Below are 23,024 nucleotides of genomic sequence, written 5' to 3' on the forward strand. Positions count from 1 at the left end.
AAGCTACTGAGGCTTTATGATCTGGACCGATGAGCACCTCCAGCTTGCAAACCTGGCCCTTTAGGGGGGATGCCGCCCCATTAGGAATAGGATGGACATCATTCACCCCGACAGATTAACCCCCCAAAACAATATCTCCATCTTCTCTCTGAGTCTCAGTTTGTCCACAAAGAACTCATTAAAAGCATCACAGCAGAACAAAGTCTCTGAGGGTTGGTTCGAATGGGAAGGAGCCTGAATCAGACTCCTCACAACCCAGGACAGCTCTGTTGGAAACAAACCCCCAGAAGCAATGCGAGCAGACCAGAATTGGGGTTTTGCCGCACACACTGCCTCCGCATAAACCTTCAAATGGGCTCTATGCTGTGTCCTGTCACATTCAAGACACATTCTCCTCCACTTGCACACCAGTCACCTAACTTGCTGCTTCAGACCCTGCATTCTTCATATATGTTCAGCTCCTCCTACATTTCACTCAATTTCTATTTGGAAATGTGCTGTTATGCATCAAGCCTCATCTTCCGCCCCACTTAACCCCCAATGCACATTGTTGCAATGAGACCCCATTTTCCCCACCTGGAAGTGGGATAGTGAATAGAGGTGGAGAAGTCCTCTCCTCAGCTTGTGTGCCCTTCCTCTCCACACTTGCCTCTGAGCCCTCCCACCTGTGGTTCTGCGTTCTCAGTCCAAAGCCCTCCCTGAGATCTGGAGACAGCCCCCACCACACGGTCATAAATTGGGCCGGGGGGTTTCAAGCAGACCAAGAGAGTCGTGTTAGAGTGCAGCATGGATTTTATTGAAAAGGAGTGGAGGGAACAATTGTAGGAGATGAAGGTTGTGAAAATGATACAGGCAAGCTCAAGAAGAGAGTGGGGCTCCATCTTGGAAAGGAGACATTCAGGAAACAAAGCGGAAAGGGGGGCAAGAAAGTGGTAGCGGACGTTATTAGAGGAGCTGGAGGCTGGGATGATGGTCCCGGAACCTCACAGCTCTTCTCACTCCGGGTCTAGATGCTCCGTCACAAAACTCGATGGTGGCTGTCCGTTCCTGGTCATTTCTGCTTTCATGGGGATCTTCTTTTCAGCATTAAGAGGTTTATACACAGATGTTCCCACAGACGCTCCCACAGCGCCCCAGGAGAGCCCCCCTTCCAAAATATCCACCCCCCCTTCCAAGGGCTCCATTACCGAAGCCAGAACCCAGGCTGCCATAGAGACCGGCTCCTACAATCCCGGAACCCCCAATGGCACAGGGAGTGATGCCTCCCACGGAGACGGGCTCGCAGCTAGCGGACAGGATGGCTCCTGGGATGGTCACCACGGAGGCGGGAGGCTGGACCACGACCTCTGCTGGGGGGAGCTGGTTGATGCAAGAAGGGTAGACTCCGGCCAGGGTGCCCAGATTGCCAGAATTTTCGACGGCTCCGTAGCCATAGCCCAGACCTCCATAGCCAAGACCTCCATAGCCGTAGCCGAGACCGCCGTATCCAAGACCACTGGAGCCTGCTGACCCAAAGCCAACAACAGGGCTGGAAGCGCAGGAGGGGACGGTACAGGCTGGTCCACAGTTGGCCATTATCTGCTGGAGGTAAAGCTGAAAGAAAATAGCCTCAGTACAGTGAACTTTGTACTATCAGGAGTGCAGGAGATATTCTGGCAATCAAAATCATTGGCTGTAATTTCCTACTGTCCTTCAAGTCACCTATTTCCATCAATAACTCAAGTATAATAAAAACAACAACAACAACACCATAGCGACCACAGAAATCACCTTCATCCAATTACAAAAAGCAGCTTTACTGGGAACAGCCTATATTCTGCGACGATATCTATAACAACTGACAATAAAATTCAGCCATCCCAGGTCCTTGGGAAAGACTCGATGTCTAGATAAAATGAACCAGTCAATGAAACCTGTCTGACTGTGTGAATAAATAAATAATAATAATGATAAATAACAAAAAAAACCTGCTTTTCAACAATTTTTTCATATAGAAAAATAATAGTACATAAATAAAGATGGCTGCCTCACAACTGGACAGTAAACCTAGATTGTTATTGTTTTATCTTTCACGTTATGTTGTGAATATATCTATGCATCTGAGAGACAGACTGCCCTCTCGTCATCTCTTCTGCCTTGTGGGCTTCACCCTGCTGCTGCACAGACTGTCTGATCCCTTGCTAAGGAGACATCTCTGGTGATCTGTCAGCAGGTGTGCTTTTCCACACATTTCCAAATGTGTGCACAGAACAACGCTTGCCAGGTTTGATCTCGAGGCAGCCAGAGTCCATGATCAGAACTCTCTCCCTCAGAGACCAGGGACGTCTGCCGTTCAAATACGACTCAGGCACAGATTCTTATACAAAGAAATCTTGCATCAACAGAGCACATTTTAGAGTGCCTGCTACAACATCTAACCACCTGCAAAATGCTCATGTCACTGGGATTTCAACCAATCTGTCCCAGTCCATGGTTGTGTTGCTCTATGAAGCACAGCACCCTAACCCTAACCCTTTTCTTTTCCTTTCTCTCTTTCCCCCCTAATATCAAATCTCCTGCCTTCTGTCAAACATCTCCCCTTTTCTTCCTTCTCTGTTAGGAAAGGAAAAAGAAAAGCAGTGATGTCCCATTTCTCCTTCCTTCCTCTGAGGCCGTCCATGGCAGGAGGGGAGGCTGAGTGGCTGTCATGCCACCCCTCCAAATCTGCCACCCAAAGAGGCCTGATTCCACATGCCTCATAGGAGGGCCGGCTCTTTGACAGGTCTGTTCAAAGTGCCTCTTGACTTACCTACAGGAGTAGAGAACAAGAGAAGGAGAGCAGATCGAGTGAAGCTGATGGAAGATCTCAGGATGGGGTGGCCTTTTATACCATTTTCTCGGTGTCCCATGCTGGCCCCGTCAGCTTGGAGACACCACTTTGTGCCTGTGGTTTTAATTAGCAAGCAGCCCAGAGCCATTTGGGAACTGCATCATGCCCCCAAATTACTTTAATGACTCTCAAAGGAGAGGTAAAATGTTAGCATTTTGACAGACCTGCACATTGTGGCTGGCACATTTCTGACACTTTGATCTTCTCCTTTGCATTCCTCAGCAAAAATGCATTTCCTTGTTTCCTTCTTCTGTGGCACTGACATCCAAAGGAGTTGGGGCCCTCTTCATTCTTCTCAAAAATGGCTGATCACAGGGGTTTGCATCCAGACTAGGTAACTCAATGGTACTATTCAGGAGTTACTCAAAAGGACACCTTAATTTCCTTGGGATGTACGTTCACTAATTTAGTCAGTTTCAGTGAGTTCCAGTGAAATACCTGCTCTGTTTCATGTCCCAGATTCCATTTAGGATCATAAGAACATACAAAGATCTGACCTAAGGCCCATCTCCCAGTTTCACACAGTGGCCCACCAGATACCTTGACAAGCCACACAACCAGGAGATGAAGGCCTTCCTCCTCTCCTTCTGGCCTCCCATACTTGGAGGCCTCCTGCCTCTGAGCCTGGATGTAGCCTCTGGGCTTGAAGACAAGTAGCCTTCAATAAGCCTGTCCCCCGTGAATTTGCCAAATCCTGCTTTAAAGCCATCAAAGCTGGCAACTATCTCTACATCCCATGGCAGAGAGTTCCACAGATTTCAGTTTATATTTGTGCATTATCTGGAATATTCACAGGCCACTTTCAACCAACCAAAGTTCTTGAAGTGGTTTCCATAGGGAGAAGAGGGAGAAGATGGATCCCTCTCCCAAAGGGCTCTCAACCAAGGCAGCGTTGGATGTTGTAAAAATCCCCGTTGTACAGAGAGGAGGAAGGAGGGAGGAAGTCCCGCCCTGCCACATCACTCACCTGCATGCCTTCCTGCTCACGCTTACAGTGGGGCTTGTCTGAAGAGAGCAGAGTCCTACCCATGATGGTGGGCACATCCATGAATGTGAGGGTGGATCGATCCAACCTCACCATCACAGCAGTGCCTATAATCACATAATCGCTTCCCTTTTCTGGCAAGCCCTTTCATAACCATGAGTGGCGTGGCGTGTGGATGATCGATGTAGCAGGGATGGGACCCCCTCCCCCTTCATTCTGCTGTGGGGCTTTTGGCTCCAGTGGGGCTTTTGGATAACATCTGAAGGAAGTTTAAGTAACTCTCCAAACGAAGCCCGCAAGAGGACCTGAAGAAGGTTTCCTATCCGCAAGGGGCTGACTATCTTAAAAAGAGACACAAGGGAAATAGCAGCGACAGCCACTGGTGGGATGATGTCCAGGGCTGGGTAAGGACTCTTGCTCTCCCCCTGGGCAGTACAAGAGAGCCGCCATTTTGAAAAGGCACCCCTTAACCGAGCTAGCAGGAATCCCTGACCTTTGCCTGAGGGGTAAAGGTCATATATCATTGATGTCCCATCTCCTCACTCTACTTTGGAACCCAAAGAGTTCCCAATGTGGTTCCCAGAGCAAAAGCAGAGCCCCCAGGGCATGGGGCACACAGTCTAGAAAGTAACCCCAGGGATACAACCAGCAACAGCCAGTGGGAAGGAGGCTTTATTTGACTGAAGAGGAACAGTTGCTCTCCCTCTGCTCAGTACAAGAGAGCTGCCATTTTGAAAAGGAATATCATGGTGGGCTGAAGAGGGACAGTTGCTCTCCCCCTGCTCAGAACCAGAGAGCTGCCATTTTGAAAAGGGATATCATGCTAGGCTGAAAAGGGACAGTTGCTCTCCCCCTGCTCAGTACAAGAGAGTTGCCATTTTGAAAGGGGATATTACTGCTAGGCTGAAGAGGGACAGCTCCTCTGCTCCTTTAACAGGTGTCTTTTTGGCCCAGTTGGTGAAGGGGAGTCCCAAGATGCCCGGATGATGGTTTCCTGGCCCAAACAGGCTTACAATCCAAAAAAGAATCCAAAAGAAACCAAAGAAAACCATGAGCAACAACCACTGGGAGGGACCCTCTGATGGGCTGTAGAGGGACTCAACCCAAACATTTATCCCAACATTTCCAGCAAACCCTTTGAGGTTTTCCTCAAAGAACTCAAAATGGTTTTGAAGGGACGAAAATGAATGTGTGTGGCGTAGGTTCTCTTGAATGAAGTAGAGGTGTTTTGCCTAAAACAAACCCTCTAAATTCAGCTCCTCTTTTCCCAGCCTGTAGGCAGCGAAAATTTGGAGGAAATGTGTGAGATAATTCTCCAAGGGTTATCCTCAGTAAGGACCCTGAAATCCTCCTTTTTGACAATTCAGCTTCTTCTTGCCTGAAATTCTCTTCTGAATTTTACCTCAGAACCAGTTCAGTTCCAACCTCAGCATTATCTCTGACCTGTCCAGTCCCAGCAAGAAGACAAAAGATATCCTAAACTGCCCTGAGCTGCTGATGCAAGAACATCAAAGATTTTCATTCCCGCCCTCTGGGGATTCCCAATCCCTATTTCTCAACCTCAAATAAACTGAAGTGAGTTCAAGTCAGCAGATTTAAAAAGGAGAGATAGAAAAAATAAATGTGTGGAGAGGTGCTGGATAATTAGCATTGCATTTAGACAACTTAATTCATCACCACAGCTATGCAGATGCACAGTAATTTTGGGACATGAAAGGAAACTTGTCAACAGCCAAGTCTAAGGTTAGCTAGAATGATGGAGCATCCAAACCACAAGAGAAGCGGGGGAACTGTATAAAAGCTCCACGTTCCCTCTGTCCTTCCATCAGCTTCATTCGACTCTCCTGTCTTCACTGCATCCTCTCAGAGAAGCCGGTAAGTCCGTTTTCTTGGTGGTGTTTGGATAGAGTCTCGTTGACAAAGAGCTTGGTGGATCTTCCACCTTGAGTCTTCTGTTCTTCAGAATATGGAGTGGTTGACAGCTAGTCTAGGATTACTGTGCCACTGAATGCCAGGCACTGGGGAACTAAACCGGGAAGGGGCTATTTCCTCCGTGCCTGCCTTGTGGACTTCTCAATGCCAACATGCTGGACCACGGCTGGAAACAGGAAGCTGAACTGGATGGGTTTTAGTCTGATCCAGCAGTTCTCTTGTGTTTCTTCTCAGAAGAATAATGGACACTGCCTTATATTGAGCCAGACCATTGGTCATTCCAGCTCAGGACTGAGGACTGAGTTAGACTGGCAGCAGCTCTCCAAGGTTTCTGGCATGGGTCATTCCCAGACCCACCTGCAGATGCTGCCAGAGAACCTTCTGCATGCAAAGCAGATGCTCTGCCATGAAGTCTACACTGGATGGCACCGGTTCTCCAAGGTTTCAGGCGGGGATTTTCTCAGCCTCACCCGGTGGTGCTGCCAGGGATGGAAGCGTTCTGCATGCAAAGCAGCTGTTACACCACTGATCTACAGACCCATCCTCTTGCTCAGGGCTGCTCAACTTGGGTCCTCCTGCAGATGTTGGCCTACAACTCCCATAATTCCTGGCTGTAGACCACTGTGGTTGGGGATTCTGGGAGCTATATTCCAAAAACAGTGGGAGGGCCAAAGTTGAGCAGCCCTGCCCAAGCTCTTCACTTGGTGGATATATATGAGAGGAGTGTGTAGTGGTCAGAGGCCTGAATATGAGCAAGGGTGGAATCCTTGCTTGTGAAGACAATGCCACCAGAATTTGGCCAATCTAGCTTTGAAATTCCACAGGCTTTGGAGGTGGGAAAACCTTCTTAATGCATGCAAGCCAGAGGAAATGAAATGAAATGAAATTCTGAAAACCTCACCAGGTTTCACTGGTGGCATCTTGGCTCCTGCGATGGTCCGAGCAAAGTAACAAGATCCACGACTGAGGCAGAGAGTATGAGTTCATTTCTGATGCCTTCTGTTCTGCGAATCTTACAGACTCACCTCCATCTTTCCAGCCATGGTTTTTAACTGCGGACCATCCTGCACCGTCCCATCCTGTGCTTCTACCCCAGTGGTCGGTTTCGGCTCTGCAGGGAATGGCTTAGGCTATGGCCTTGGTGGTCTTGGCTCTGGCTATGGCCTTGGTGGCCTTGGCTACGGAGGTCTGGGCTCTGGCTATGGAGCCGTCCAAACTTCTGGCAACCTGGGCACCCTGGCCGGAGTCATCCCTTCCCCCTTCAGCCAGATCAACCCAGCAGAGGTCGTGTTCCGGCAACCCCCCTTTCTCGTGACCCTCCCAGGACCCATCCTGTCCGCTAGCTGCGAGCCCGTCTCCGTGGGAGGCATCACTCCCTGTGCCGTTGGGGGTTCCGGGATTGTAGGATCCGGTCTCTATGGTGGCCTAGGTTCTGGCTTTGGTTACGGAGCCCTTGGAAGGGGGGGTGGATATTTCAGAAGGAGGTCTCTCCTGGGGTGCCGTGGGAGCGCCTGTGGGAACATCTGCATATAAACCTCTTAATGCTGAAAAGAAGATCCCAATGAAAGCAGAAATGACCAGGAACGGACAGCCACCATCGAGTTCTGTGATGGAGCATCTAGACCCGGAGTGAGAAGAGCCATGAGGTTTCGGGACCATCCTCCCAGCCTCCAGCTCCTGTATTAACGTCCGCTACCCCTCTCTTGCCCCCCTTTCCGCTTTGTTTCCTGAATGTCTCCTTTCCAAGACGGAGCCCCACTCTCTTCTTGAGCTTGCCTGTATCATTTTCACAACCTTCATCTCCTACAATTGTTCCCTCCACTCCTTTTCAATAAAATCCATGCTGCACTCTAACACGACTCTCTTGGTCTGCTTGAAACCCCCCGGCCCAATTTATGACCGTGTGGTGGGGGCTGTCTCCAGATCTCAGGGAGGGCTTTGGACTGAGAACACAGAACCACAGGTCGGAGGGCTCAGAGGCAAGTGTGGAGAGGAAGGGCACACAAGCTGAGGAGAGGACTTCTCCACCTCTATTCACTATCCCACTTCCAGGTGGAGAAATGGAGACTCATTGGGGTGATGTGTCCACCCCACGTGTGTGTGTGTGGGGAGGGGTGAATGTGTGTTGGGGGTTAAATGGGGCATAAGATGGGGTAGCAGCTAGCTTGCCCCCTTCCCACACAATGCCCCTGTAAACATCTTTAGGTGGCAGAATTCCAGATTATACTGGTCACAGGGAGGGAGGGAGGGAGGGAGGGAGTCCCCCTGCATCAGAACTCCTCTGTCTGAAGTAAACAAAGTAAAAAATAATTCTGCACATGCCCAGCGACAACTTCACCCATAAGAGGTTTTCTTTAAGGTTTATTTCCCTTTGCAGGGAAACAACTCTGCACATGTTCAGAGGCACTCAGTCTCAGGTGACAAGACGACAGGTTTATAAGCAGAAGGCGGCATCTCTAAACTCCAGGGAGAAGATGAACAAAACCACTTCAAAATGAATGCTGATGCGGGAAACCACCTTTTCTTGACTTTGTTCCTTCTTACGGCAGCAAATAGCCTGGATCCGTGGGTTTTAATTAAGCAGAAGCTCTCGCGTTAGCCCAAACTGGCTACTGTTCCTGTTCCTCAGAAGACTGAGTTCACTCAAATCCTCAGGTCAGGGCAGTTTTTAAATTAATTAAAACAGAATTACAATGCTAAACAATATAGATCCAGACACAAACAGCAAAACAAATTGCAGGCAGGAGTCTCTCCTAACCCTACCTAGAGATGCTGCCAGGGACTGAACCTGGAATTCCCAGCATGCAAAGCAGATGTTCTTCCACTGAGCTATGGCTCCACACCCCGTGAAAGCCTGCTTGACTGCTAGGAGGGCCCAACGGGAGATAGTACCAAGAGCCTCACTGGGTTATGCCCTTATGAAAGCTTTTAAATTGATACCCCTGAAGGGTCATGAGCTGTCATTTGGCATGGCTGTGGTGGGAGGTGGGGAATGGTGGCAGAGACCCACACATGATGCAACAGAACACCATACTGCTACCCCACTGGTGGAACCACAGTGAAATGTCCATAAGCATCAGTGTTATTTGACCAGTGGGGGATGTCTCATTTCACCTGTGGACTGTTGGAAGTCTAAAATCTTTGCCCGTTGCATGTCTGCCTCCTATACATCTCCAAAGGGGACCTGGGACTTTCTGGGGAAGAGGAGATATCAGCTAGCAACAATAGTGTCATCTTCTCCCAGTGCAAATGGATGTCTCATTCCAAGCACTCCCAAGAGATCCCCAGCTATAAGGAGACCACCTTCTAACCAATGGTCCCACTGATGAAACATCACCCCCTTGGTCTGGGCTGTCCGCCAGCAACCTGCCTAGCCAAGAGATGCTTATCTTTGGAAGCTGTAACACTTTACTGGCTGCTTGCTTTGTTTCCCCTCTCCTCACTGTGAATGGTCACTAACTTCTCCTGTCTCTGCTGCTTACCCTGTGAAGGTCTGTATCCTTTTTCTCTCCCCCAGAGAGAGCTGGTTTTGTTAAAAAGGCAGGTGGCACCCACTCCCCAGTACTCATTCTAGTAAGCCACAACACATTATCATGAAATTTATTCTCAGAACCACATTTCTACAAAAATGATTGCAGAAAGAGTGAGTGTGTGTGTGTGTGTGTGTGTGTGTGTGTGTGTGTGTGTGTGTGTAGAGTCATGGTGGAGAGGTGGAGATGAATCTGAAACACAATATTGCATTATTGTGAGTTGTAGGTATCACAGAGCAAAAAGGAAGTATTACATTCAGAGTGGTGTTCTTGACAGTTTCGGAAGAAAGCTAAGGTTCCCTTGGCAAGTATCCTCTTTCCCAGAATAGCCAACCTTCAGGAAACCCACAAGAAGGGTGTTGAAGGCAGTAGCGATCCCTTGCTATTTGCCCATTCCCTACACAGCAACTTCTGCTCAGAGGTAGACTACCCCTGTGGCAGGAGGTTTCATTTATCTGCCACAGGTAACCATTCCTAGACTCCCCCTCCATAGAAAAGTCTTGCTGTGTTGGTCTTACCTGCTGCTCCTCTGAGAAGAAGTCGAGAGGGAGAGTTTGTCAGGGGAAGTTGTAGAGAGCTCTCTCAGAGCACTTTTATACCATTTTGGCCCAAAACGGTAGTAGTTACAAGACACCCCCATGATGCCTGAGGGATGAATCAGCCTGCCAAGACATTTTTGTCAATTCATCATAACACCAGTTAACTTTATTGTGCAGCCTGCCAGGAACATAATCAACATCTCATGCTACAACTTAATACCTCATGGGTGTATCCAGCCCTCTTTTCCTCTTCATCTCCATGATCTCTTTTACTCTTACTGTTTCCTGGAATGATTTAGATATTCATCAAACACAAGGCTGCACAATTTTGGCATGCCCGCTCTTTGTTGGACTACAACTCCCATCATTCCTGATGATTGGCCACTGTGGTGTGGATGATGGCTGTTGTAGTCCAACAAGCACTGGAGGGCATATAATGCCCCCCATGTTCAGTGGCAGTCCAAGACCTTTGCTGCAGCATTCCCGGTAACCGGGATTTCCAAATGTTCTGGCCTACAGCTGCCATCATTCCCAGCCCAAGCACACTGCCCCTGGGAATGATGGGAGTTGTAGTCCACAGCATTGGGGAGTCCTTGGTACAGGGAACACTGCTAGTCATCCATCCAATGCAGAAAAGGTGAACCCTGCTCAGCAGAGAGGACAATTCATGCTCATTTCTAGGGATCTGCGAATCGATTCGGGTACAAAACGATTTGTACCCGAATCTACCTGTTTGTGGTGATTTGTGGACAAAACAAATTGGCCCTGTGCTAGCTGGCCAGATTTGGGTTAAAAACACCACCCAGATTTCGGACCCGAAAGATTTGTCGATTCAGACCTCCATTTTGTGGCGATCCCTCTTGCTGTCTCCATTTTGTGTCAGGTAATTCGTTTTTAAAATCCCACCCTCACAAGCTTCAGATTGGTGACTTACAGTGTGCAACAACCGCCTGGCGATTCCCCCCCTGATTTCAGATTGGCTCGTTTCCATTCAAATCTTGTGTTGCCAGGGGTGACTGACCCCATATTGGCTAGGGGAAGAGTCAAAGAAGGGACAAGGGTTTGAAGGAGGGGTTTTAAAATGTATTTAAGGAGGCAGGCAGCCACCATTCTGCCTTTCGGACTCATGGAAGGAGAGAGAGAGAGAAAGAGAGAGCCAGAGGAGCTGGGCTTGGCTTTGCCTGCCTGCTGCCTGGAGTGGATTCGATGCTTTTAGTTCCTGCTTTTCAGATTGAGGAAAAGAGAAGAGAATTTTTTTTTCACCCCCTTGCTGCTGCTGAGAGAATCACTGCCTGCGCCTGCTGTCTGTGCAAATCGATTCGGGTGCAAACTGATGTGTACCTGAATCCATCTGTTTTGGGAAGTTTGTGGAGAAAACAAATAACCTCTGTACTAGCTGGCCAAATTGGATGATTCAATTTGAGTACAAATTGAATTGAAAAAACCGATCCTACTCATTACCACAAGGACTGCTATGCTACACCTGAAGCAGGGCACAAAATGGCATCCCCCTCATATATGCATCCTCTTCCCCTTTTCTTTCATAGGAACATAGGAAGCTGCTTTATACTGAGTCAGACGACTGGTCCATCTAGCTCAGTAAATCCATATTGCTCATTATTGCCTAAACAGACTGTCCCTATCTTGAGGATTATACAAAACAAACAAACAAACAAACAAACAAAACCCCAAATAGAAACTCATAATCAAGAAATATGGATAAATTGGATCCTATGATACCACAATTTATTCAGTTAGAAACATTAAATAATGTCACTATCAGGATACTGATCCCAATCACAAATAAAATACCTATCAAATAGATGCACTCAAAAGCCATATATAAATACATAAACAAAGATTCTTTGAAATAAAGTGCCACCAAGTGTTGAAAGATATTTGAATGCTATCACAGAACCTTCACGGAAACCTTCTTGCTCGTTGAGAAACCATAGGGAAAGTGAGCTATGCCTTCCTGCCCTGGATGGTGTGCTTCCTGGAAGCATCTGATTGGCCGCTGTGGAAAGGAAGATGCTAGACAAGAAACGGAGCTTTGATTCAAAGATGGAGCTTTGGCTTTGATTCAAAGATGGAGCTTTGGCTTGATTCAAAGGATCTTCATATGCTCCCCATAAAGCAGGGCTACACAACTTTGGCCATCCTGCCATTGTTGGAAGACAATTCCCATGATTCCCTTCCACAGTGGCCACTTGACTCCCTTAAGACAGTCACAACCCCTTCTGCTTCTGTGGGGGTAAAGTGTGCCATCAAATCAATTTCGACTCCTGGCATCCACAAAGCCCTGTGGTTTTCTTTGGAAGAATACAGGAGGGTTTTACCATTGCCTCCTCCTGCGCAGTATGAGATGATGCCTTGCAGCATTTATCTATATTGCTGCTGCCCAATATAGGAGCAGCAGGGATTCCAAACGGCAACCTTCTGCTTGTTACTCAAGCATGTCCCTGCTGCCCCACTTAAGGTGGCTGGTGTCTAAAACCTTCACCGTGCTCAGGGAACACAAGGGCACCAGGAATATACTGCAACATTTGTTGTGGGTCCGTGTGTGTGTGTGTGTGTGTGTGTGTGTGTGTGTGTGTGTGTGTGTTTGAAGTGTGAGAATGGGAATTTGGTTTATTCCTCTGCAGGTATTTACTCATCTCTGGAATTTCTGGCTTGATGATTCATTCTCTTATTTGCATCTCAAAGACACCACATTTTGTGTGCCCTGAAGTTTTACCCTGTACAAATATTTGCTGTTCAGATGCTTTGTTGTTGTCAAGCTAATTTTAAAAGATCAGAGCCCAGATTAAGAGAAGTAATGCTCTTAATTACCATACAAGCTAGAAACTGGTCCTACCCTCAACCTTGAACGGATCGCACTGATTTCCAAAAACAGCCCATCAGCAGCCCTGGATGATGACTATACAGACAACAAGACCCAGAGGGGGGAAATGACACTATTGCAGCCCAATCATTCTCTCTGACAGCTTAGCAGTCAATGGCATCTTTTTGCTAATGGCCCCTAGTTCTTTCAGGTCAGGAGTAGGTGGTGGGGCTGTGCCATGATGAGAGAGCAACCTTCTGTTGCCCACAGAAGGTCCCAGTTTCAATTTCCGGGTATGACTGGGAAAGACTCCTGCCTGAAACTTTGGTGAAATCACTACCAATCAATATAGAAAATCCAGAGCTAGATGGACCAATGATCCAGCTAGCTCAGCTTTCAGTAAAAGACAGATTCTCATAAGGGGATGGGGCTGTAGCTCAGTGAAAGAGAATCTGATTTGCATGCAGAAGGTCCTAGGTTCAGTTCCTGCTGTCTCCTGGTAGGACTGGGAAAGACTCCTGGAGAAGACACTACTAGTCAGATTAGATAATGCTGAGCTAGAATGATCCATCCAGCTCAGCCTTCAGTAGAAGACAAATTCTCATGAGGGGGTGGGGCTGTAGATCAGTGAAAGAGAATCTGCTTTGCATGCAGAAGTTCCCCAGTTCAATCCCTGGCAGCTCCCCCCCTGCTAAGCAGAAGAGAGATGCCATTTTAAGAACGTGCCCCCTGGCCCACTGGGGATTCTCATACTGGGTGTCAGAAGAAGACCTGAAGATGGATCTCTGTCCCAAAGACCTCCTAATCTGAAGAGAAACTCAAGGGAAACACCAAGAATATCCACTGAGGGCAAGGATGCCAGGCTGGGCTGAAGAGGGACAGTTGCTCTCCCCCTTACTAAGCGGAAGAGACTTACCCCCTCATTTATTTATTTATTTATTTTAATTATTTAATATTTATTTTTAAGCGTCTCTTGCTTTTAACCATGGGGATTGGGGAAATACTCACCTCCTTTAGTTGAGGGGTATGACTAGGAGCCCAGATGCGCAGAAACCCATTTTCTTTGGGGGCAGATAATTGCACCCGGAGCGAAATAAAGTGATGAATGAGGTACTGCAAGCTGGGACAGAAGGCCTGATGGGATAATGCACCCTTTGGGGTCCGAGCCCATTTCTTGTTTCTGTGCAGGTTGACCATTTGGGAGGCAGGAAACCCAAATGCTTGACACCCAGCAGGAAGTGGAAAACATCAAAGCGTCAGCTTGGCCACAAATTGCTTGTCTCCTCACACCATTGAGCACTGCTGACTTCATGATCTGCCTGTTAAGAATTAGGCTATTCTGCTAACAACCTGCATTAAGGATTCTGTCCTCTATTACACCCACATCCTCGGAGCATCAAAGCTACCTTGCATGTATCCCCTTGAGGAGCTTAGAATCTTTTACCCAGGTGGCTGTCTAAGCCCAAGGGGACCACCTCCCATATGATATCGCTGTTCCCATCTGGCAGCAGTCACAGTTCCTTCATTAAAATAAATAAATTTAAATTCCGACTTCATATTGTGCAACTCTTTGATTTCCCTACCGAGGACTGTCACATGAGACTAAAGCTCCGTTAGCACATCGGCCTGGAAGGCACACAGGAAGATGATTTTCTTCAGACATCTGCTCAAGTGTGTTAATAACAGGGTGGGAGGTGCATTTGTTTCAAGGGTGAAGCGAAACCCAGCCAAATAGAGCCCACTTAGCTTTAATTTATCAGGAAAGAGATGGAGACTTTAACCAATAGTGGCAGAGGGATGAGGATGGAGCTCAGTGTGGGTTTTAAGGGTCAAAGTTCAGTGGAAGCATGTCTGCTTTTTATGCAGGATGTCACATTTTCAATCCCTGACATCTCCACGTCAATACTTTATAGAAGAATGATCGTAGCTCGGTGGGAAACCATCCACTTTAGATGCAGGCATTTCCAGGTCAATCCCCAACATCTCCAGGTCAATACAATTCAGGTTGAAAGCACACCGCTCAGTGGTAGAACATCTGCTTTGCATGCAAGAGGCCCCAGATTCCATCCCTGGCACTCAGCATTTCCAGGTAGGACTGGGAAAGATGCCTGCCTGAAACCTTGGAGAGCTGCTACCAGTCAGTGTAGACCAGGTCTGCTCCACTCTGACCGTCCTTTAGACGTTAGCCTTCAACTCCCAGAATCCCTTCATATTGGTCATTGTGGCTGGGGTTTATGGGAGTTGTAGTCCAAGCACACCTGGAGGGCCGAAGCTGATCAACCCTCGTGTAGACAATACTGAGTGAGGTGGACCAATGACTTAACTCAGTATAAGGCTGCTTCCTGTGCACCTGTCCTATTCATTTGGGGGGATGGGGCCAAAGTTTAGTGGGAGAGCTTCTAGTTTGTATGTAGAAGGCGCTGGGTTCACAGTAGGGATGTGCAAACGTGTTCAACATCAAAGCAGTTCATGACGTCAAAACATGTTCAACGTCGACCCCGGACCAGACCACCACCCCAGCCCACTTGCGTACTGGCCCAGTCCGATTCGAACCAAATCAGACCAGCTGGTTCCATGCACACCCTTAGTTCACAGGTCTGACCATTAATGGCAGCTTCCTGTGTTCCTATTTTCTTCTTCTCTTTTAGAATACCTTTCATTTCTTTTCTTTGGTTTTTAGAAAGAAAGAAATATCTACTGCCATCACCACCCAAATATAATCTGGTGCCCCTTAATGAACTGGGTACCTCCAAATGGATCCAGAAATCTAATGTTCCAATACCTGAATCCTCCTGAAATGTATAAACCTATATGGGAAAAACAAAGAGAGGCCTGAAGTGGTTTTTTAAAATATGAACACTGGCTAAACGTTTATATGCAATTTATCTGTATCCCACACAAAGTCCAATAGGGCCGCCCACCAAAAAAAGAGAAAACCGCCTTCTGTGACTGGTGCTCCTCAACAACTGTCCAGAAGGCCTTGCCTTATGTTCTGTTGCTATGGAAACAGCTGCATAGTAGGTCCTTGTCATGATCAAAACTGGAACCATTCCTTTTGCGAACCACCACCACCCCTTGCAAACAGCTTCACCCATTCCATATTTACTTAGAGGGAAATCTGTATTTAGTAGGGCTTACTTCCAAGACGGCATTCCAAAATGTATAGCGTTAAGGAACATTCCGGGAAGAAGGAAGGCAATCTGGGTGTTTCCACTTCATTAGCTGATGCCAGCATAATTTTGTTTTTTGCTCTGAAATCTTTGGGGTAATTAGAGTAATCTTGGATGTGATGAAACCAGCCGATTTTGATAATTAAGATCATGAGTGCAAAAGGGTGTCTCTCAGCCATTAAGGACACCGTGAGCAGAGTATAAAAGCCTCCGTCTCTCCACAATCAACCATCAACTTATCTCTTGCCTTCTCTTGCCTTCCTACTCCTTCGAGGAACAGGTAAGCTTGGCTTGTTCAAGCCGTTTCATTTATACTTCCTGAAATATCACTTTACTGAGACGGTTAGCCTTGTGAGATGGATGCTTGCATTTCCATCTTGTGCTATGGGGTTCTTGGATTCATCGCCCAATATATTTCTGGGGGTGTTTGAGTCTTCGGATGGTCCAGATGTTGGCTGAGAAGCTAAACATTCTCCTCACATTTGGGCTTCTTTGGGTGTATCTACCTTACACACTTTAAATTAGTTTGTTATCCTCTCTCCCCCATGAAACCTAAGGGATTTTTGTTGTCTGAGAAGGGGCTAGGGACCTCGAATGGAATCCAAACAACATTTCCCAGGATTCCTTGGAGGAAGCCATGACAGTTGACACTGCTATGAAATTATTATCATGCTTTTGGAGTGGTGGAGAGGGCTGCTCTCAAGGGGTGAATAATATCTGGGCTTAATCCCGGAAGACCAAACTTGGTGAAGCAGAACATAGGAAGCTGCCTTCTACTGAGCCAGACCTTTGATCCATCTAGCTGATTGGCAGTGGCTCTCTCAGGTTCCAGGCAGGAGTCTTTCCCAGCCCTACCTGGAGATGCTGCCTGGGACCTTCTGCATGTGAAGTGGGTTCTCTGCCATGGAGAGATCTTCAGAAGTCTACAGCTTGAATACATTTTGGATGCACAGAATCTGTGGTTGGGCATTCTGGGAGCTATATTCCAAAAACAGTGGGAGGGTCAAAGTTGAGCAGCCCTGCCCAAGCTCTTCACTTGGTGCATATATATGAGAGGAGTGTGTAGTGGTCAGAGGCCTGAATATGAGCAAGGGTGGAATCCTTGCTTGTGAAGACAATGCCACCAGAATTTGGCCAATCCAGATTGGAAATTCCACAGGGCTTTGGAGGTGGGGGAACCCTCTTATTACATGCAAGCCAGAGGAAATGAAGTGAAATGAAATTCTGAAAACCTCACCAGGTTTCACTGGTGGCATCTTGGCTCCTGTGATGGTCCGAGCAAAGTAACAAGATCCACGACTGAGTATCTTGAGTAAGAGTTCAGTTCTGATGCCTTCTGTTCTGCCAATCTTACAGACTCACCTCCAGCTTTCCAGCCATGGTTTTTAACTGCGGACCAGCCTGCACCGTCCCATCCTGTGCTTCTACCCCAGTGGTCAGTTTCGACTCTGCAAGGAATGGCTAAGGCTATGGCCTTAGTGGTCTTGGCTATGGCTATGGCCTTGGTGGCCTTGGCTATGGAGGTCTGGGCTCTGGCTATGGAGCCGTCGAAACTTCTGGCAACCTGGGCACCCTGGCCGGAGTCATCCCTTCCCCCTTCAACCAGATCCCCCCAGCAGAGGTCGTGATCCAGCCTCCCCCCTTCTTGGTGACCATCCCAGGAGCCATCCTGTCCGCTAGCTGCGAACCCGTCTCCGTGGGAGGCATCACTCCCTGCGCCATTGGTGGTTCCGGGATTGTAGGATCCGGTCTCTATGGGGGTCTGGGTTATGGTTATAGAACCCTTGGAAGGAGGAGTGGATATTTTGGAAAGAGGTCTCTCCTGGGGCGCCGTGGAAGCGTCTGTGGGAATGTGTGCATATAAACCTATTAGAGCCAAGAAGAATTTCCACATGACCATAGGAACGACCAGGAATGGGCAGCCATGACCTAGAACCATAACTGACGTCAACCCCCTAGATTCAGTCATGCTAAGAGTCTGCTCTCCCATCCAGCGTCAACAGTAGTTTCCCATTCTCAGCGTGTCTGAAACTCAGGACCCAAGTTTTCTTGACTCTATTTTCCTGTCGCCCTCCGAGTCCCTCCAACATTTTCATCTCTCTGTGCTAATTTCGCTCTCTCATCTCCATTAAGATGTAGGCTTCTCTCTCGGGGAAAGAGCCTCTGCGTTTGATGTCTGTACATGAATCTGGAAAGATTTGCCGGCCTCGGACTTGAAGGAGAGCCCTTGGTTTCTTTCCTCTTTGCTTGTTCTAGAAGATACTAAATGAGGAAGCTGTTCAATTTCTGCACGACTCCTGCTCTTTTTTGCTATTACTGTCAAGTGTACTGCTGTTTTTCATGCCTATTAAAGCATTTTCTGCATCTCAACTCCAGTGTCTATGAATTTGGTTTCTTCACGTTCCTGTATGTTGTACACCAGTAAAATGGTTAGGGCCAAGTCCAGAGGCCAGGTCCAGAGGCCTGGTGGGGTGAAAGATCCTAGGAACACAGAAAGTTGCTTGATGCTGAGTCAGGACCCTGGTCCACCTCGCTCAGTATTATCTGCTCTGACTGGCAGCAGCTTGTCAAGGTTTCAGGCAGGAGTCTTTCCTGGCCCTACCTGGAGATGCCTCCTGGGACAGAGCCTGAACTCCTGAATGCAAAGCAGATGCTCCAACCCTGAGCTACAGCCCCATCCTCTAAGCATCAGGAATGAGTGATTGCTGTTGATGTATCTCCCATAGCTAAACAACACAGGAGTCCTCACCACTTCTTGGCATTTTGGCTAAGATCACATGTGAACTGAGGGATGTGGCTTAGCTTATTAGGAACATAGGAAGCTGCCATATACTGAGTCGGACTATTGGTCAATTTAGCTCTGTATTGTCTTCACAGACTGGCAGCGGCCTCTCCAAGGTTGCAGGCAGGAATCTCTCTCAGCCCTATCTTGGAGATGCTGCCAGGGAGGGAACTTGGAACCTAGATACTCTTCCCAGAGCGGCTCCATCCCCTAAGGGGGGAATCTCTTACAGTGCTCACACTTCTAGTCTCCCTTTCATATGCAACCAGGGTGGACCCTGCTGATCTAAGGGGCCCAGTCATACTTGCTACCACCGGACCAGCTCTCCGCTCCTCCCAGCTTGGGTGCCAGCTCCTTTTGGGCTACGACATCAATCATCCCCTTTGTGACTGAGGATGATGAGATTTGTAGTCCAGCAACATTGGGGAGCCCCAATTTGAGAACCTTTGGCATAGAGAAAGACTCAAGGGGTTACTATCTCAGTATTACTATCAGTTTTTATTACAGCCATTGGCCAACCAAGAGATAAAAATCAGAATAACAAATATAACTGATATGCACAAATAGTGGCTAATAATTACACACAATGCAACAGTATAGAAGCAGGGTTACTATCTCCCCATCTCTTGCATACAGAGCTTTAGACTATAGCCTTCCTCCCTCAAACCCCCGAGATTTCCTCCCTGCTCTACTTAAGCAAGCAGTTCATTACAATCAGATAGATTAGCTACAGAACAATCTTACAATATCCTAGAAAACACAACTTCCCGCACCATAAGGTTTCTCGGATGGATGGATGGATGGATGGATGGATGGATGGATGGATGGATGGATTGCTGTCAAGTTGGTGTCGACACTTAGCGACCACATCGAGAGATTCTCTCTAGGATAATCTGTCTTCCACTTGGCCTTGAAGGTCTCTCAGTGGTTCATTCACTGTCGTCCTCATTGACGAGTCCATCCACCTTGCTGCTGATCGTCCTCTTCTTCTCTTTCCTCCAATGTTCCCCATCATGATGGACTTCTCGATGGGGCTGGGTCTTTGCATAATGTGACCCAAGTATGATCGTTTGAGCCTGGTCATTTGTGCCTCGAGTGAAAATTCTGGATGGATTTGTTCTCTGATCCATTTGTTTCCTTTCCTGGCTGCCCATGGTTTCCCTATCTGTAGCCTTATCTACTGGCTAGCTACTGTTAACTAGGGATGTGCACGAATCAATTTTTTTCATTTCAATTTGGAATCACCCCTGATTTGTTTGGGGTCTGAATCTGACCACCCAAATCACCCCGGATTCCGTTTGTACCCGAATTTTCCTAATCTGCTTCTGAATCTTAATTGATTGGCTAGCTACTGTTAATTGCTGATGGGTTTTAACCCATTGCCTGCATTGTGAGGGAAAGCAGGCTTAATATTGAATAACTAGAGCTTGGCATGAAATTAATCTTCTCGACCGGGAAGATTCAATGACAAGGGAGTCATCGATCTATAAGAACACTGATTATAAAATTGGCGGTATAAGAAAACGTGTCCCTACTAGACTAGTATTGGTTTGCATTTGAATGGGAGACTACACATAAGACATTCCCCTTAGGAGATGGGGCCGCTCTGGGAAGAACACCTCCATGCTTGCAGGCAGACACTCTCAAGGTCCCTCTGTGCCATCTCTAGTTAGGCCTGCAAGATACTTTTGCCTGTGACCTTGGAGAAGATGCTGCCCATCTACGTAGACAATACTGAGCTAGATGGACCCATGGTCTGACTTGGTCTAAGGCAACTCCTTATGGTCCTAGAACACAGGCACATAGGAAGCTGCCTCAAACTGAGTCAGACCCTTGGTCATCAAGTTCAGTATTGTCAGCACTGGCTGGCAGCAGCTATTGCAGGCAGGAGTCTCTCCTAACCCTACCTAGAGATGCTGCCAGGGACTGAACCTGGAATTCCCAGCATGCAAAGCAGACACTCTTCCACTGAGCTATAGCCCCAAACCCCATGAAAGCTTGCTTGACTACTAGGAGGGCCCAACAGGAGATAATACCAAGAGTTGCACTGGGTTATGCCCTTATAAAAGCTGTTAAATTGATACCCCTGAAGGGTCATGAGCTGTTAATTGGCATGGCTGTGGTGGGAGGTGGGGAGTGGGGAGTGGTGGCAGAGACCCACACATGATGCAACAGGACTATATCACCCCTGAGTATTGGCCACTGTGGAAAACCATTGGTCCATCTAACTCAGTATTGTCTACACTGATTTGCAGCAGCACTCCAAGATTAGAGACAAGAAACTTTCCCAGCCCTACTTGGAGATGCCAGAGCTTGAATCTGGGACTTTCTGCATGCCAACATTCGGATGTTCTTGGAACCTTCTGCTCTTCCCAGAGCGGCTCCATCCTGAAGGGAATTTCTTAAAAGTGCTCAGATATGGTCTCCCATTCAAATGCAAGCAGAGGAGATCCTGCTCAGCTAATGGGACAAGTCATGCTTGCTACCACAAGATCAGCTCTCCTCCCATTAGGGGGATGGAGAGGTGGGGTTATGGCTCCCCAACTGTGGCGGCTATTTCAGTGGTGGTGGGGCAGAGATAGTTTAGTAGAGGGGAAGCGAAAACAGAAACTTAATAACAGTATCCCCTTCCAGCTGCCTTGTCAGTTCTTTGAACTTGGGGAGCAGTGCCAACTGCCCACAGAACCTCACCTTGTTCTTTTGCAATGCCAGTCCAGTCCAAAATAAAACAGAAATTATTTATGATCTGATAATGGATGAGGGATACAATCTGGTGTCTGTTACAGAAACCTGGTTGAGGGAGGCTAGTGGCTCAATTTGGTCCCAGCTTCTCCCTCCAGGATACTATTAAAAAGTCTGGGAGCCAGTGTAGCAGATAGTGTTAGTGTTAGTGTTAGTGTTAGTGTTAGTGTTAGTGTTAGTGTTAGTGTTAGTGTTAGTGTCAGGGTCAGGGTCAGGGTCAGGGTCAGGGTCAGGGTCAGGGTCAGGGTCAGAATCAGCTTCAAGGTCAGTATCAGGGTTAGGGTTAGGGTTAGGGTTAGGGTTAGGGTTAGGGTTACAGTTCATATCAGGTTAGGGTCAGGGTCAGGGTCAGGGTCAGGGTCAGGGTTATGGTTAGGGTTAGCGTTAGGGTTAGAGACTGGCATTATTTGGCCATTTTCAAAGGGAGCACCACATACAATGCACTGCAATGATCTAAACAGAAGTTTACCAGAGCATGGGTATCTCGCTAAACTATCTTTTGAGAGGAGAGCTTAACATATGCTAGCAAACATAAATTGTCCACTTTGCTAATCAACATTTGCTTTGTTTTGCACTTGGATGAGTGACTATATTTGAGCAGTTTACGATATTTCCCTTAGGGGATGGCACCTTAGCTCAGTGGAAGAACATTTGCATGCCTCCATGCAGAAGTTTGCAGGTTCAATCCCTGGGAACATCTCTAGGTAGGTCCGGGATAGTCTCCTGCCTAAAACTATTATGGGTAATACTGTGTTAAATGTACCAGTGGCGGGACTCAGTATAAGACAGCTTCCTCTGTTCCTGTCTTCATCCATGTAATGTCTCAGGCAGTGCATCAGCCAAAGCAGATAGAAGTGCTCCAAGAAGCTACTGAGGCTTTATGATCTGGACCGATGAGCACCTCCAGCTTGCAAACCTGGCCCTTTAGGGGGGATGCCGCCCCATCAGGAATAGGATGGACATCATTCACCCCGACAGATTAACCCCCCAAAACAATATCTCCATCTTCTCTCTGAGTCTCAGTTTGTCCACAAAGAACTCATTAAAAGCATCACAGCAGAACAAAGTCTCTGAGGGTTGGTTCGAATGGGAAGGAGCCTGAATCAGACTCCTCACAACCCAGGACAGCTCTGTTGGAAACAAACCCCCAGAAGCAATGCGGGCAGACCAGAATTGGGGTTTTGCCGCACACACTGCCTCCACATAAACCTTCAAATGGGCTCTATGCTGTGTCCTGTCACATTCAAGACACATTCTCCTCCACTTGCACACCAGTCACCTAACTTGCTGCTTCAGACCCTGCATTCTTCATATATGTTCAGCTCCTCCTACATTTCACTCAATTTCTATTTGGAAATGTGCTGTTATCCATCAAGCCTCATCTTCTGCCCCACTTAACTCCCAATGCACATTGTCGCAATGAGTCCCCATTTTCCCCACCTGGAAGTGGGATAGTGAATAGAGGTGGAGAAGTCCTCTCCTCAGCTTGTGTGCCCTTCCTCTCCACACTTGCCTCTGAGCCCTCCCACCTGTGGTTCTGCGTTCTCAGTCCAAAGCCCTCCCTGAGATCTGGAGACAGCCCCCACCACACGGTCATAAATTGGGCCGGGGGGTTTCAAGCAGACCAAGAGACTCGTGTTAGAGTGCAGCA

At 47.7% G+C, this 23,024-nt stretch overlaps 1 protein-coding gene across 1 annotated transcript; it reads right to left on the reverse strand.

The window, feature by feature from the left end:
- Window positions 1–1,095: 1,095 nt before the first annotated feature.
- On the reverse strand, window positions 1,096–2,827 carry LOC128337295 (claw keratin-like). The gene is made up of 2 exons (XM_053278097.1): window positions 2,789–2,827; window positions 1,096–1,593 (listed from the first exon to the last, which is right to left on the reverse strand). The coding sequence occupies exon 2, from the start codon at window positions 1,573–1,575 to the stop codon at window positions 1,096–1,098; it is 480 nt and encodes a 159-aa protein (XP_053134072.1). The 5' UTR covers window positions 1,576–1,593; window positions 2,789–2,827.
- Between the last annotated feature and the right edge of the window lie 20,197 nt (window positions 2,828–23,024).

The sequence above is a fragment of the Hemicordylus capensis genome, chromosome 14, assembly GCF_027244095.1.
Source record: "Hemicordylus capensis ecotype Gifberg chromosome 14, rHemCap1.1.pri, whole genome shotgun sequence".
In the NCBI taxonomy this organism is placed as follows: domain Eukaryota; kingdom Metazoa; phylum Chordata; class Lepidosauria; order Squamata; family Cordylidae; genus Hemicordylus; species Hemicordylus capensis.

Bases quoted from the DNA above. Each gene is read 5' to 3' on its own strand.
- LOC128337295 (XM_053278097.1), bottom strand. From the start codon at position 1,575: ATGGCCAACTGTGGACCAGCCTGTACCGTCCCCTCCTGCGCTTCCAGC.